Source organism: Magnolia sinica, chromosome 5 (assembly GCF_029962835.1).
Source record: "Magnolia sinica isolate HGM2019 chromosome 5, MsV1, whole genome shotgun sequence".
Classification (NCBI taxonomy): Eukaryota; Viridiplantae; Streptophyta; class Magnoliopsida; order Magnoliales; family Magnoliaceae; genus Magnolia; species Magnolia sinica.
In genome coordinates, this window is record NC_080577.1 from 5634494 (window position 1) to 5650219 (window position 15726).

At 40.7% G+C, this 15726-nt stretch overlaps 1 protein-coding gene across 5 annotated transcripts; it reads left to right on the top strand.

Moving 5' to 3' along the window:
- The first annotated feature begins 960 nt into the window (after nt 1-960).
- Nucleotides 961-13161, top strand: LOC131245241 (riboflavin synthase). 5 transcript variants are annotated; one of them, XR_009170809.1, is made up of 3 exons: nt 961-1862; nt 12438-12571; nt 12804-13161. XR_009170809.1 is itself a non-coding variant. In XM_058244554.1 (2 exons), exon 1 carries the CDS (start codon nt 993-995, stop codon nt 1854-1856), a length of 864 nt encoding a protein of 287 aa, XP_058100537.1. In that variant the 5' UTR covers nt 961-992; the 3' UTR covers nt 1857-1862; nt 12408-12774. The 5 variants fall into 5 exon arrangements, 4 of the variants coding, with proteins under 4 accessions (XP_058100537.1, XP_058100536.1, XP_058100539.1 ...); XM_058244554.1 differs by lacking the exon at nt 12804-13161 and having other exon boundaries at nt 12408-12774; XM_058244553.1 differs by lacking the exon at nt 12804-13161 and having other exon boundaries at nt 12438-12774.
- Nucleotides 13162-15726: the final 2565 nt, after the last annotated feature.

Genomic DNA, 15726 nt, shown 5'->3' on the forward strand with positions numbered 1-15726 from the left:
AACTTTGATATACTTTGAACCGTTCGTACAACTTGGAGATCGAGGAGCGTCAGTGCTCGTCTTCGCACGACATGTACCAACAGCAGCTATATAGCTGGTGTGTGGTAGAGTCTACCCCCGGAGTAAGAATAAGAACCCAGGAACGGGCAGATCTGTGTGGGGCCCATCGTGATTTATCCGTTTATCCACGCCGTTAATCTTTTTTCTTGGATCATTTTAACATATGAGCTAAACAATGAGGCAGATCTCAGTTCATGCTCCATTCAGTCAGAGTCGGGTCAGCGGGTCCAACGGTATGGATTGAAAGATCCCAACGATCAATATTAGGTCAACCAATCAAACGGTTAGGCGTATCGCGGATTGCGTACGGAGTAACTCAGTACGCTTAGCGTACTGAGTAAACTCTATGGGGTCCACTGTGATTTATATATTTTATCTACTCCGTCCATCCGTTTTAATAGAGAATTTGAGCACTTAAGCCCAAAAATGAAGTATTTCCAAATTCAAAGTGGACCTCACCACGGGAAAAATTGTGAATTGAAATTTTACGTTGAAAATTTCTTAAGGCCCACAGAAATTTTGTATAAGCGGATATTTGTGTTTTACCTTAATCCATGTCTGTGTGATCTTATGAAGGTTGGATTACAAATAAACATCACTGTGGAAATCAGTACTCCCACTGTTTCCTTTGGTGTAGTCCACTTAAGATTAGTGCGTACTTTCTATTGTGGAATCAACCACTAAAATGACCTGAAAAAAAGGATGGACGGCGTGGATAACCCACATTCTTTCATAGTAGGCCAAACTTTCTATTGTGGAATCAACCACTAAAATGACCTGAAAAAAAGGATGGACGGCGTGGATAACCCACATTCTTTCATAGTAGGCCAAACTGAGTTTACTCAGTACGATAAAAGCGTACTGAGTAACTCAGTACGCAATCCGATTTCTATAAAGTATCCTCAGTTGTATCCAACTGCTGGATTCGAAAAATGGCCGTTTCTTCCCATCTCTTTCTCTCCCTCCCAAAATCAACTCCAACAGCTTCTATTTTCCTTCCAAATTCACAAAATTCCATTTCAAATCTCCCTCCAAATCACACAAAAAACCATCTCACATTCAATCCCAATTCCAGATTTCAATCCATTTCACTCCATCTCGTCGATCCCCTAAAACCCAAAACCCCTTCTCTCCACCGCTCCTATTACAGCAGCCCCATCAGATCCCTTTTCACCGGAATCGTGGAAGAGATGGGCCAGATCAAGCAACTGGGTTTTGCCGAGGACGGTGGATTCGAGATGAAAATCTCGGCCAAGACCGTCCTCAGCGACCTTAAGCTCGGAGACAGCATCGCCGTGAATGGCACGTGCCTCACCGTCACTGAATTCGACACCACAGCGTCGGACTTCATGGTCGGCCTCGCCCCCGAGACACTCCGCAAGACCTCCCTGATCGAGCTTGAACCTGGGTCGCTCGTCAATTTGGAGCGGTCCCTCCAGCCGACCTCCAGGATGGGTGGGCATTTCGTCCAGGGGCACGTTGATGGCACCGGTGAGATCATGTCGCGCGTGCCCGAAGGCGACTCTTTGTGGGTGAAGATCAGGACACTGCCGGAATTGTTGAAATTCATTGTCCCAAAGGGGTATATTGCGGTGGATGGGACGAGTCTGACCGTCGTTAATGTTTTCGAGGAGGAGGGATGCTTTGATTTCATGTTGGTAGCTTATACTCAGCAGAATGTGGTCATCCCTTTCAAGAAGGTTGGGCAGAAGGTGAATTTGGAGGTAGATATAATTGGGAAGTATGTCGAGAGATTGCTAAGAAGCGGGTTTGTCGATTCCATTCACACTTCTTGACCGGAGGTATTGAATTTCACTCAATTTCGGACTTGTTGTCTTTGTTTGGTTGAGCCCTTCACTTGGTTTTTCTTGTTTTAATTTAAGTTATTTTGATGTGAAATGTATGAATTGAACCGCCAACATTCAGTTTAATTAGGAGGAAATGGAAAAAAATAAAAACTGATGTTTCAAGTTTCCCTCAGATTTTAGTCTATGTAATGCAGCTGTAATTTGGAGATTGGACCCCTAATTGGAATGCAAAGAAAGGATATCACTGTTTGGTACTTCCAGTTTTTATTAACAATTGCAATCCAATTCAATTGTGCATCCAAATGGACTGCTGGTTACTAGAATTTAGGTAATTGAACTCTTGATAGAATGCTGGTAATTGAAGACTTTCTTTTTATCAGGTTTTTTTTTTTTTTTGGGTTATAAATATCTTCCTCATATTATTATGCTGGCGCAAATCTGAAGTTGGTTCTTGTTTCACTCATCTCTGTAGTAGGAACAGTTCACATTGTTTCATACAAGATCCAAGTTGTTTGGTGGGCGGGCCCCACTGTGTATGTGTCTTGCCTAAAATAAGGATGGTCCAACGTTGCCTATGCCTGTGTGCTAGTATTGCTAGAATGAGGTTTGCTTGAAAACATACTGATTTTAACGAATAAATGCTCTATATTGGATTATTTCAACCCTTTGATAATTTGGCTCGTTGATTTTAAGATCATAACCTTTGTATAATCAAAGGTTCATTTATTCAAGCTGAGAGTTTTTTGGGCATTCCCCATCCAAGGGGAGCCCTATCAAATGAATGCTTTGGGTCATTAAAAGAGAGTCAAATCCAACGGCTAGAGTCCCGAAATATCTTATTGCAATGCATTGGATGTATTTGAGCAAACCTCTTTTAGAGTTTCTTTTACGTAATTGATTTAGAGCGGGTCACGCACAATTTCATGGCCAAGATGGACCAGAAAAGGCCCAATCGGAGGCGGAAGTGATCCGGACCATCAGAACCTTAAAATAGGCGTATCTCGCAAACTGGAATGAGTTATCCGACGTGCCATATATGATTTTGGGGTAGGATGAGCTACTTTAGCTACCCAAACCTGTTATGCTGGGTTGCACACACCGAATTTGCGAGATTCCATCAGATCGACGGACGAATTTCCGTTTTTATTTCCATTTTTCCTATTTGTAGTAAGTTTTAGTTTGATTATAACTCTTCATCCGTTGGTCTTTAAGAGTTGCGTCCAACATGAAAAGTGCTTAGAATAATTAGGAGAATAGCATGGTTGAGCCAAATAGGACACTTACTATTTTTGGCCGAAAACCATGAGGTCTAGTGGAAATCATGACCGTCTATAAATAGTACGTTTACTATTTATAGTAAGTCACGATTTCTGGGAGTTTTAGTTGTAGTTTGATTCTGAAACTTATCCCTAGGGTTCATAACATTATTTAAAGGGTTGTAAACTCGTTTTTTTTTAGGATCAATCAATTATTTTGGAATTTCTAGAAATTATTTTCTATTTTCTTCTTTGCCTCGTGGATTCGAGGTATCTCTATGAGGAGTCTAGAGAAGCTCCGTCGATTCAGAGTAGTTATTACCCTGAGGAAGATGGTGCTCGACCTCAACACGTCCTTCCCTGCATCAGTAATCCATCAGATCACAGAAAAAAAAAAGTTATTCGACAAGCATCCAATATAATTACCACTAGTAAGTAGTTCAGACTAAAAGAAGGAGAAAAAACAGTAAGAGGAGAGAGCAAAGAGGGTATTGTGGGTCAACAGCCCCATGTCCAAAGGTCTATTGCTGTAATATATTAAAATTTTGAGGTAGACTATATGAGTTGGGTATTTTGCATCTTAAGAAATAACATAAATACATGTTGGGTTTCTCATAAAGGAAGAGTACAGTGTTGTGAACTTGCATCTTAATTGACTATGAAGTGGCATGTCTTCATATCTTTGTCACACAATCTGGACAGTTCATTTGTTGGGCCCTACCAAGGATGGACCATAAACCAAAAAACACACCGCTTCGATGATCCTACCTGCCAATTAGAGGACTTTGATTATTAAAAATGGATGGTTAGTAAAGGTTCGTCAAGTGGTTCGCATTTAATGTTAAGTTGGTCGCAACTCAGAGCATATGATTGTTGTGATTTTTTGGGTATGACCCATCCATGGGAGGCCCAAAGATGAATGGTCCGGATCATGTAGATTTGTGCCACATCTATAGAGATAGATAGCTTGATAACTTAACCATAAGTCATTAAGAAACTAACCAATAGGCCACAAGCCCAAGCATTGATGGAACTCATCAAGCTAGGCCTGTAAACATTGGAGATCATAACACACTACCATACGACACAGCCAACGTCCCTGACGACCCACCCTGCGGCAGCACTCATGTTTGCGTATGTCCAGGTAGCCCTTTCCACCTTGTGGTGGCTCTCACAGTGGTCTGAATCTCCCTTTCCACAAATCCCCGACTTGAACATGGGATAGGCATCGGCTCTTATACTAAATGTTGAAATGTTGGGTACCTGACCAATACACCCAAAGCTGTAGGACTGATGGCACACATCAGGCTAGACCCTTACAAACCACTGGAGATCTCACACACAAGTGTCTAGCACCAGATTAGATTATTTCACTTCCTGCAATTAGCAAAAATTATCATTTTGACATGATGGTTGACAGAACTATATTGTTACAGTGAGAATGTTCTCTTTTTCTTTTGTATGTTTTCCCCTGCTGATTTTTGCATTCATGCATCTATTTGCCTGGTACAAATGGCCTTATGATGCTATAAATGTTATTGATACTGAGATAAGTGGTTTAGGGTGCACTTGGAAATTGCTATAGTTGTGTTGAGTGGAATGGATATTGTGCTTGTTTCATCCATTTGAAGAAATGAACTCATTTAGGCATTTGGAGGCGGTTTGACAAACTTTCTCCATTCTGCTGGGGATTCCACAGTGAACAGTTAAATTGCCATTTTCCTCCTTTGTCAATGTTGCCTTAGCAGCACCTCTCATTAGGAACTTAGGGGCGGTTTGGATGGGAGTGAATGGAGGTAAATGGAGGGAATTGGGAGTAAACGGAAGTAAATGGCATATGAGGTGTGTTTGGATGGGCATAAATGCATGACAATGAAGTGAAATGGGAGTAAATGGGCCCTCTCTTGAAGAGAATTTGTATGTAAATGGGGTGAAATGCCTTTTTGAGCTCCCTTGGAGAGTCGCACAAGTAAACAAATGAGTCAATAAGCACCTTGTCCTCATTTTGGAACATTTTGGAGCAGATTGTTGTAGTGTTCACTACATCCTTCCATCTGAATTTTGATGGATACTCACAATAGTCTGCATTCCCAAGTGCAAATGTGGGGATATGCATAAATGGCACCATCTCCATTCTAGGGCACACAAACACCTCCTTATTTCGCTGATTTCGTAGATTGTTGAATTCTTGAAGATGGGCCGGCCCATTGTTTGATAACTATGGTTAGGTAGATAGATATGAACCTTCCTCTGAGAAATTGTGTGGAATATTTGGTGCGTCTTTGAGGATAATTGGGTAATACCGCAATCAATGATTGAATTCTTAAAGGCAAGAGACTGCTGTTGTGGAGAATTACGGTACCAGCTGTGCTGTGGGCAGTGTGGCCGGAATGTAACAGCCAATCTTTTCATCTTTTCATCTTGTTGAAGCTAAGAGATCCATGGTTGGGGCCAAGTTCAAAGGGGGCCATCCAGGGAATATCCTTAGGGGTTTCTTTCCTTGATGTTTATGGGATGATTGCTTGTCATCCGGTTGCATCTTTGTGGCTTTTTCAATAAAATTATCAGCACCTTGAGAGGGGGGCATAAAAGAAGAAGAAGAGGTAGATACTAGATCCAGCAGGGTCTAAGAATAGTGTTTTTAGTAGCAGTAGTGTGTTGCGTAGCGTTCGGCCCTTTGTAGCGTCTAGCGTAAATAGTGTAGCGTGTAGCTCACTTCTATTTTTTAATTTTAAAATAGGAAAAGTATGCATATATATATATATATATATATATATATATATATATATATATATATATATATATATATATATATATATATATATATACATACATACTTTTCCTATTTTAAAATTAAAAATAGAAGTGAGCTACACGCTACACTATATATATATATATATATATATGCCTAACAAATGATTCATTTTTTCAAGTATAAGCATGTTCAAAAAGTTATTAATTATTATTTATCAAAAGCTAATCCACATACATAAAGTTATTAAAAAAATCATTAATCAAATAATTATCGTATCAACAACTTTTAAAGCGAACCACTTTAATTAATAATGTCTAATTGAAACCATAAGTCACAACTCACAAGTATGAAAAGTAGTAATAATCCTAGAGGTTAAGAGGGGTTTTCGAAACCTTTTTCTTTTTACTCTTAAAGGTTTTTTTAGTGTGTGAGTTTCACACCAACTTTAACAAAGGATCACCACCATTTTTAATGAAAGTAATCATAAAAAGATTTGGTTTCAACTTTACATTTTAAGTTATATATATATGTGAGTTTTACACCATTTAAAAAAAAAAACAAAACTTTAAAAAAAGACATTGTATCATACGCTACATGCTACGTAGCTATAACATATATTACATAGGATTTATGCTATTTAGCTACACTATGTAGTGCTACGGCTACGCTACGAGTGCTATTTGAAATAGTCTAAGAATATCAAGAAACAAGCTTATCGCAGACCTCATGCTCACAATCTCCTTGAATGTATTTTGTAGATGAGGCAACTGTAGTGCTTATACACGGATGCAACTGAAATGGTGGGAGATATTCAATATCATTTCATGGGGAGCAGCAAGTTGGCAGGCAATTTAGATTTAACGGCTGTGGAAATGAGGACAAAGTCATTCTTCCGTATATTTATAAATAAATAAATTAACAAAAGTAAAGAGTAGTGATTCTTTGTTATGTTGACTTGAGTGGTCACATGGATGCTATGTAGGGTGCCTTTGGATTTGGCTAAAATAAATGGCTAGAAGTCAGAATGGATGGTTTGCTGACTGTCTGGTTGGACTCGAAAACCATGACCACATTCTGCAAGATATTGTTTTGTCATTTCTTCAGGTGTTGATCACTGTCCTTTACATTTCAAGGCCTAATTCGCATGGAAAGGTATCCTAGCTCCTCGCCTTGCCAAGGACATCCAAATGTACCGTTAACTAAAATGCTTCCTTTGTGATGCAACAAAACTCTTAGGATCCCTTTGGGTCATGACTCATAGCCAATATTGGGTTTGCCAAATCCAGATCATGGTGACACCATGGGTGGGCCTGATCATAGGGTTCTGGCAGAGGTTCCATAAGAGGCTTCTAACGGTATCATGCTCCATTCTTTGTCTCACAACGTGTTCTCCATTCTGAATGTGATGCAGGACAATTAACCACTTGCTCTAAAAGCTCGAACTATTAGAGTATGATGAATTAATCCCTTTATCTCATAGCCCAGGCCCCACATTGCATGGGTTAGGACCTTGGCCGAACCCCCCTCGTAGGCCCCAAATCACATGGGTACTGCCTAACACGAGCCACCCGCTTCACACAGGCCGCCCACCTGCGCATTAATCACCCCTGTTGAAGAGTCTCGAACACGAGACTTCCCCCGTGGGCCCTAAATCAAATGGGTCACCCACCTCGAGTGTGTCCCCGCATCATACGGGCTACTCCACTCGAGCCCGGTGTGAAAATGCCCCTGCATTAATCACTCCCGGTGAGGAGTCTCGAACACGAAACCGCCTGCTCTGATACCAATTTGATGCAGGACAATTAACCACTTGCTCTAAAAGCTCGAACTGTTAGAGTATGGCGAATTAATCCCTTCATGTCATAACCCAGGCCCCACATCTCATGGGTTAGGACCTCGGCCGAACCCCCCTCGTGGGTCCCAAATCACATGGGTACCGCCTCACACTAGCCACCCACCTCACACGGGCCGCCCACCCTGAGTGTGTCCCCGCATCCCACAGGCTAACCCACTCGAGCCCGGTGTGAAATGCACATTAATCACCCCCGGTGAGGAGTCTCAAACACGAGACCTCCCCCGTGGGCCCTAAATCACATGGGTCACCCACCTCGAGTGTCCCCACATCCCACGGGCTACCCCACTCGAGCCCGGTGTGAAAATGCCCCTGTATTAGAATGTCTCTTCCTTTCCCAAAACCTTCTCCAGTCCAGTTTGCACAAAATTCCTCATTGCATCAATTACATTTTCCAGTAGATTATTTTACACATTCATTAGATGGAGAAAACTTCTGCACCTAGCTTCTGGGACATTACAGTTACACATTAGCATTGTTAGTTCCCCCCCCTTCTAATAAAGTGAAGTTCTACTCCTCAAAAGATGCCCGGGGTGCTGGGCATCACTTGCAGAGTTGGGCGTAAATTTCTTTTTTAATGTATTTTATATCATACATGGTAGATATAGATCCATATTGATTTTTAAAAATAATTTTAGACTCACAACTAATTTTAATGCAATGAAATAGAACTAATTTCGAAGTTATTATGCATGTAAGACAGTTAGACACCACTCCCTGAAAGTCACATCTACTCAAACAACTAATTATGCATGTAAGACAGTTAGACACCACTCCCTGACAGTCACATGTACTCAAACAACTAATTATGCATGTAAGACAGTTCGACACCACTCCCTGAAAGTCACATCTGCTCAAACAACTAATTATGCATGTAAGACAGTTAGATGCTCCAAGCTTGGTATGGCACTAGGTGTGGACAGTATAGATCCATAATATGTAGAATCTCTCTCTTGGCAGTTTGGTGGTCAGTGTGGGAAGAAAGAAATGGTAGATGCTTTGAAGGAACATCTAAGTCGGTCGACTCTACTGTTCAAAGGGCGATCTACTTTATAACGGAATGGAGCTCTTCCGTTATCAAGCTCCAAAGCTGTAATTTGTCTTTTTTGGGTTTCTAGTTGATCTGCTATCTCAGCAGATTAGCTCTCTTTTTTCAGTATTGCTCTTTTTTTAAAAAAATAAAATAAATTATTATTATATATATAAAAGTTTCAGTTACTTCTCAGAAAAAAAAAAAAAAAAAAATCAAAATTATTCTAATGCAACAAACCATGATTACGAGTCTATGACCATTAAAATGGAATCAAATCATACTCATTGTAGAAAATCAAATCTAAAAACTAAGGCATTTAAGCAAGTTGTATATGGAACCATCTATTCATCAAACCATTAATCAATTCCACCAATCCACCAATTCATCCAACTTAAATGATCTTAAAACACTAGTAGAAGAAAGAAGTCAAAATGATTTCATTGGTTTGTGAAAATCGAAGAATTTTTGAAGAAGGGGTATTTCCCGTAAACCGTAGCTCTGATTCAAAATAAAGGGGAAAAGTGTTTGCTTTTATATATATATATATATATATATATATATATATATATATATATTTGCTTATATGATTCCTACTAATTGTTTGCAATTGGTGTTAAAATATATAAAATACCCCTTATTTGAGGTGCCTGTGCAAGGTTACTGATCTGCCTTTTCTTGTGCTGCACTTGGGTGCCCATCTGGGAGGAGATTTGCAACAATGCACCCAGGAGAACTTGGGTTGTTTTCTTGCCTAGGGCCCAGGCGAAGTGCATATGTCCTAATCACCAGATGCATGTGCAGTGCACCTAGCTCGCCTTTAACTACACTAGTATACATTTGTTTGATCATTAACTAGTGGTAATACTATAAAGATTTATGATGGCTATACACGAGCTTTTCTTGAGTTTGTCCCTTTGTTGGAGAGCAACGACCACATCATCCTGTTCGCCCAATTCCTTCACAGCTTTGGTGCAAATTTTTTGGGAAAAAGGAATATTGATATACCTTTTCTTTTATATTAGTGCATCCATTTTTTGTAAGTGCTTGTGATTTCCGTCTGTCAAGTATTCCATGTATGTGTTTGTTTAATAAGCTTCAGTTGACGGTCGGTAGGTCGCAAACATTTGAAATGGTGCTCTGCTTGGACGGCTCTTGCTTCTATGTCTATCATATGGATTGCAATAAATTATGCAATGGTGAATAATTGGTCTATGTTAGCCACATGCAGTACTTGTGACACCAACTCAAATATCTATTTTTATCAACACCAGCAACATGCATTACCACGTGATGTTAGGTTCCTATGCCAGCATTCACTAATATACTGGCTGATTATAGCATGTGGAACCATGTGACAATTAACCTGAGTATCCACACAATTTCCTTGGGTTTTTTCTGTATAAGTGGCAACATGGTTTGCTGATCCAAACCTTTGTTCTCTTGGGCTCCAATGTATGTGGGCCCCACCTCTTAAATGCCCAAGATCAGAAATAGGGCTGTTAATGGGTACCCGGACCCGCAGGTACCCGATGGATCTGACCTGATTTTAATGGGCCCAAGTCCCCTTTCTTGGACCCATAGGAAATTGGATCTGGTCAGGTTTGGGTCTCACCTTTTGACCTGGTTAAAAATAGGGTTCAATCAGGTCCATCAATTTGGACCTGGTTAAAATAGGGCTGGCTTTGGGTCAAATTGGGTCTAGTTAGCATTGTCCCCACCTTCAAGAGGATGTTAGCAACGTCCCCAAATGTTTTAAATGGCACACTGGGTGACCTATTGTTGATCCGAACCATTCATTCATTCATACCACTAGGAGCAGACCATGGTCAAAAATCATTCCAATCAGGTGATCCTAAGCTTCCCCATCAATAGCATGAAAATGGACTGTCAAGATTGACTGGAGAAACAAAATAGGTCCAATCATCATCTTGAAACTTCCAGTAGATCCTACTTTGGATTTATTACGATTCTAAAGTAACTCTTTGATTTGATGATTCTAACCATGTGATTTATGGCTCGTAAACAACGGACAGTTGTAACCAATTAACTCCATTCAAAAAGGGTTAGGATCATCCGATCAGCTTGATTCTTCCACCATGGCTTGCTCCTAGTTTTATGAATGAATGAATTCTTCAGATCGATGATAGGGCAGCCTGTGTGCCGTTTAAAAGGTTTGGGGATGTTACTAACATCACCAAGAAGGTGGGGACGTGGCTATTGTTCCCATGAGATTGAAAGCTGGCCCCCATTTAATTCTGTAGGGTTTCTGCACATTTAACATCACTTCTACCTTTGCTAGCTTGTGGTCATCTTGCCTGCATTCGACAGTCACTACAATTAGCAAACGTTCATCTGTTCCCCTAGCCCCGATCAGGTAATGATCAACAAGATGGTATTCAAAAATTGCAATGGCTTTCAAGTCCTTCAAGAATAGCTTATTCTTCCACTGTTCATTTAGCCAATCTATGGAGCGGAGATCCTAGGCTCAAGTCCTGGACATGCATCAGTTGCTGTCTTGTGGCTCTTGCCTGCAGTGATATGTAATCCATAGAATTTCAGTTGCTTTAAAAAAGAAAAAGAAAAAGAGAGAAACAAAAAAGAAAAAAGAAAGAAAGAAAGAAAGAAGAAGAAGGTAATCCATAGAAAATAATAGCCTACTCAAAGATCAGGACTTGAACAACAAACTGATCATGCTCAGATAGTTGCAAAGGTTGTTCACAAATTAGAAATCTGATGCAACCGAGGATTGGGCCCATGATTCGTCCAATCTGTCAAGTGGGATCCACAGCCTATCCAACCAGTGAAGTGACCACACAATGTTTTCAATCAAAGATTTCGGCCCTATGATCCATTTGATTAGTGATCTGGGCCACAATCTGTCTGGAGAGTTTTGTGGGTTTCTGATTGTGGTCCAGTAGAGACCTATGGGACTACAGGCTGGTCCTATCAGTTAGAGGACCCAGGAGTAAACCATGGTCCTACAAGTCCATAAGGTCAAAGTATTGGGGTCCTTAATTTCATTAAGTTATTATTTAACTAGATATTAATGTTTCGAAAGAAAAACAAAAAAGAGTTGAGAGTCAGTGACTTGTTCTGCAAGTTTACCCTTAGCATTTTGGGTCTCCATTTTTTTTTTCCTGACCCTTTTAGGTACCAAATGATGTTCTAATGACATGAAATCAGTCCTGTTTGAAAGCCTATTGAGTTAGCTTTCATAGCAGCCCAAGATCATGTATCCTCACATGAATTAAGCAAGTTTTGAGCCATTTACAGAAGTAACAGATGGTCATCACAGGATTTTACAAAATTTAGGCACTTTTGGTATTTTATTGAATAGACGGTTAGGATTAGAATTAATGAATAGCTATGATTATATTTGGTTTCCTTTTGCTTCTAGAAAAGTATATATAGTTGCAAACACACTTTAATGAATGGTTGAATGACATTCAGGTTTTTACACATGGAGAGAAATACAGAGAAATCCTCTTTATTAGGGAAGTGATTCCTCAAAATCAATCGGTTGAAAGATCTAATGATGTAGTCATTTATTTTCAAAAAATTTTCATTATATATTCTCAAAGTATTTGAGGTTGAGACTGGGGGCCAAATATAACCATCCAACGATCACCATCTGTGTCAAAAGCCAAGCAGGCGCTAATGCTCTTTTGGGTAGGGCTGTAAGGAACAGATGCCTGGCTTGGGATGAAGGGGGAACCTGATACTGCATTCACGCAGCAGCTTACGGTGTTTGCCTGTGTAAGGGTGGATCAAAGCCTCTGACTTGTTACCTTCTCCTCCCACTACCTGGTATGATTTTCTGTATGTTTACAGTTTTACATTTCTCAAAGAAAATTTGAAGAGCCACTTAGATGAAAGCTACTGACAGAAACCTGTGCTCGACATCATGCTTATCGTTTCTCCTTAGTTTGCCAGAGTCTGCCCATGTGTATCTTTTTCACAGAATGATGTAACATCAGCAGCTATATTTATAAAAGCCGAAAGTTGGGGTATACATGTAGTAAAACTAACCATAAAACAGACTATCTGTGTTTCGTGCAGACAATAAATTTTGAGGTGCTGAAATAATGTAAACCTAGGACCTCTACTTTGATCCTCTAGTTGAGTTGCAAGTGTGCCCCGGTGTGGCCCGGCGCCTCAACCATGAGGTTGCTCGGTTCAGTCCCAGCTCACCTATCAAAAGACAAATGTAGTTTAGCATCTTCTACATCTACATCCATCTCATGGCCTTCTTGTTAGGTATTACTAATCAGAAATTGCTCCTATTTCTACTATGCCAAAGAACTGCTGAATGTTTACGTGTCTGTGGATGCTCCATGTCGTATCTTTTTTATTTTAGTTTTTAGTCATACCTTTGTTTCACTGCTGTCCATGTGTGATCTCTGAGCTTTCTATCCGGTGGGTGGTGGGCTAGTCCTTATATGTTCTCCCTTAAAAATATAGCAGTTTTGCTAAGGTGGGCTAGTGTATGAAACTTTTTATCCATCCGATGAATCTTGACATGATATTTCAAGCACACGTTAGGTTGTTTTCTCCAAGTGACCGGGCTACACTGGCACCCACAAGCATTGGCTAGGGAACACAGGAGTAGCCCCAATAGATAATTAAGGTCAGGGAAAGTAGACATTAGATGATTAGGTCATGTGCATCCCAGACCCATTAGGAGTTGGTTCAAGTTGAAGGCCTACATAGACATTGGTGGAAGTAGTAAGAAAAAGATTTGACTTACTATTGATTAACAGAGGATATGGTCCCTAATAGAGTGGAATGATGGTACAATATTAGTATAGCCGACTCCAATTAGTTTGGATAAGGTTTAGATGATGGTGATGGTGATGGTGATGTTGTGTTTTGTCTAGTGTGGCCCACCTGAGGAGCGAAACAGCCCAATCTTTAACCGAAAAGAAAATCTAAACAGTGCGACCCACCTGATGAAAGATCATATTCACAAGTGTTCCATGCCAGCAAGTGTGCTTGCATGGGCACCAAGGTTTAAAGTTTCATCCGAAACAGGTATGCATTGCCCATCGGACCTGAAACAGCTCGATAGAGGGGATATGGGGGTGGTATCAGTGGTGAACAATTCGATAGTCGATGCACTGATTTAAAACCTTGGTGGGGCTCAGCAAGCCTATTTCCTCGTATTTATCTATTACATGAATTTCTTTTTTGGGTGGAAAGCCAAGCAGGTTATTGTCATCGTCATCCATGAGTGACTGGATGCAAGCTGAAAAGTCCCATACTTCTTTAAGAAGGCCGAAAGGAAGATGCCCCAGTATCCCACTTGCGAAGTGGAGATAAAGCGTTTTGAATTTGTACCATGATATTTCCTCTTTTTGGGAATATATTTTTTGAGTGGTGGGACAAGGCACTGATAGCCTGGAACTTGTGTGGTGTGTCTGAGCCGCTTGTAAGGTGGGTCCTATCGAGCATATGGTCAGGATGAGGATGGTGTAGCAGGGAGCTCCACGATATATTCTAACAAGAATCGATATTTTAAAAAAGAAGAAGAAAAGATAATCTAACCAAAGAGATGTGATCTGGAACTGCTGAGCAGCCATTCTTTTTCCCGTTAATATCTCATATGTAGGCCGTCCGATCCACGCAACAGGTAAGCCACGTCACAGGAGATCTCCTGACGTGAAAATCAGGCTGATCCATTGATTAGACAGGGCCCACTGTATGTTGGGTTAGATCATCGGCTGTTCGTTGATTTCAATGGTGTGGCCCAACTGATACTTATCTGGGTCTGATTTATATGTCACGTGGAGGATGATACTGTTCATCGATTTTGTGCGGCTCCGATGTCCCACACGTGAAATATTGACGGAAAAAATGTGCGGCATAGTAGCATCTGATCAATTTTCCTAAGAGAAGTTGCGCGCATCTAATAAAAAAGCGGAATTGCATGATCCCAGAGGAAAGTTGATGGGATGGCTGAGATCTTCGAATCTGACAAAATTCTTGGGAATGGCTCATCTAGGGGTCCAATCAGATTGACGGCCCGGGCACAGAACTATAGGCCTGGTGTACCCTCTTAAGAAAGAGATAAATGTCTATATTCTGTGATAGATGATGATATAAACTGTCCACATCATGGATTACGGTTTAGACGTGTCATGGATAAAAAGCTAAGCGTATTTGATTACCTGATTATCAGATTAGGTGGTCATTTATTGGACGGTTAAAAAAGAAAAATATACAATGGTCGTGATTCAACAAACAAGTGTCCATGAATAGGAGGTTAGGAATGTTACACTTTTTAGTCGCCGTCTGTATAATTATAATTTAGGAGGGCCTGCGTATCAAGCGTCAAACGCTGTCTGAGTTTCAAATGACTACTCCATAAGAGACGTCCATTAGAGGGCTGTGATGATTATCCGACTTGTCACATGATAAGATCTGGACTCTTCCCAATAAAATACAGACGTAAGATGTCTGTCTTAAGGCTTTCGTAACGTGGGGCCTTGGAGAGGCCCTAGTAGATGGGCTGTCCAGATCAATTCCACGATTGAGTGTGTTGTCTCAGAGGCCTTCGTGGGTTTAATGATATTAGTTTATAAAAATGGTTGTCATCTCTTGTACGGAAAACATGTCAGCCAAGGGATCGGCGATATGGAACACGTGTGGGCCCGTTGGAGTATCCCATGTTGAGTCAGGCGTGGTCCGCCACTAACGTCGGTGCAGGATCGCGTCACGCACGTCATCAGCAAGTGGGCGGGCCCCACGGCGCCTTTCTGACCTTTTAAAAATGGAGATTAGTATATTGAATGGTGGAAGTTGACCCAGCTAAAACAATACTCATTGGAATGCTATTTGGAAAGAAACAAGATCCGGTCCGGTCCAACGACCATATGAGTTGACTGAGAGTGGTTTAATGAAGAGGCCAACCCTCTTTGTGGAGAGATTGAAGGCACACGTGCGATAGATCTGTTAGCGCCCAT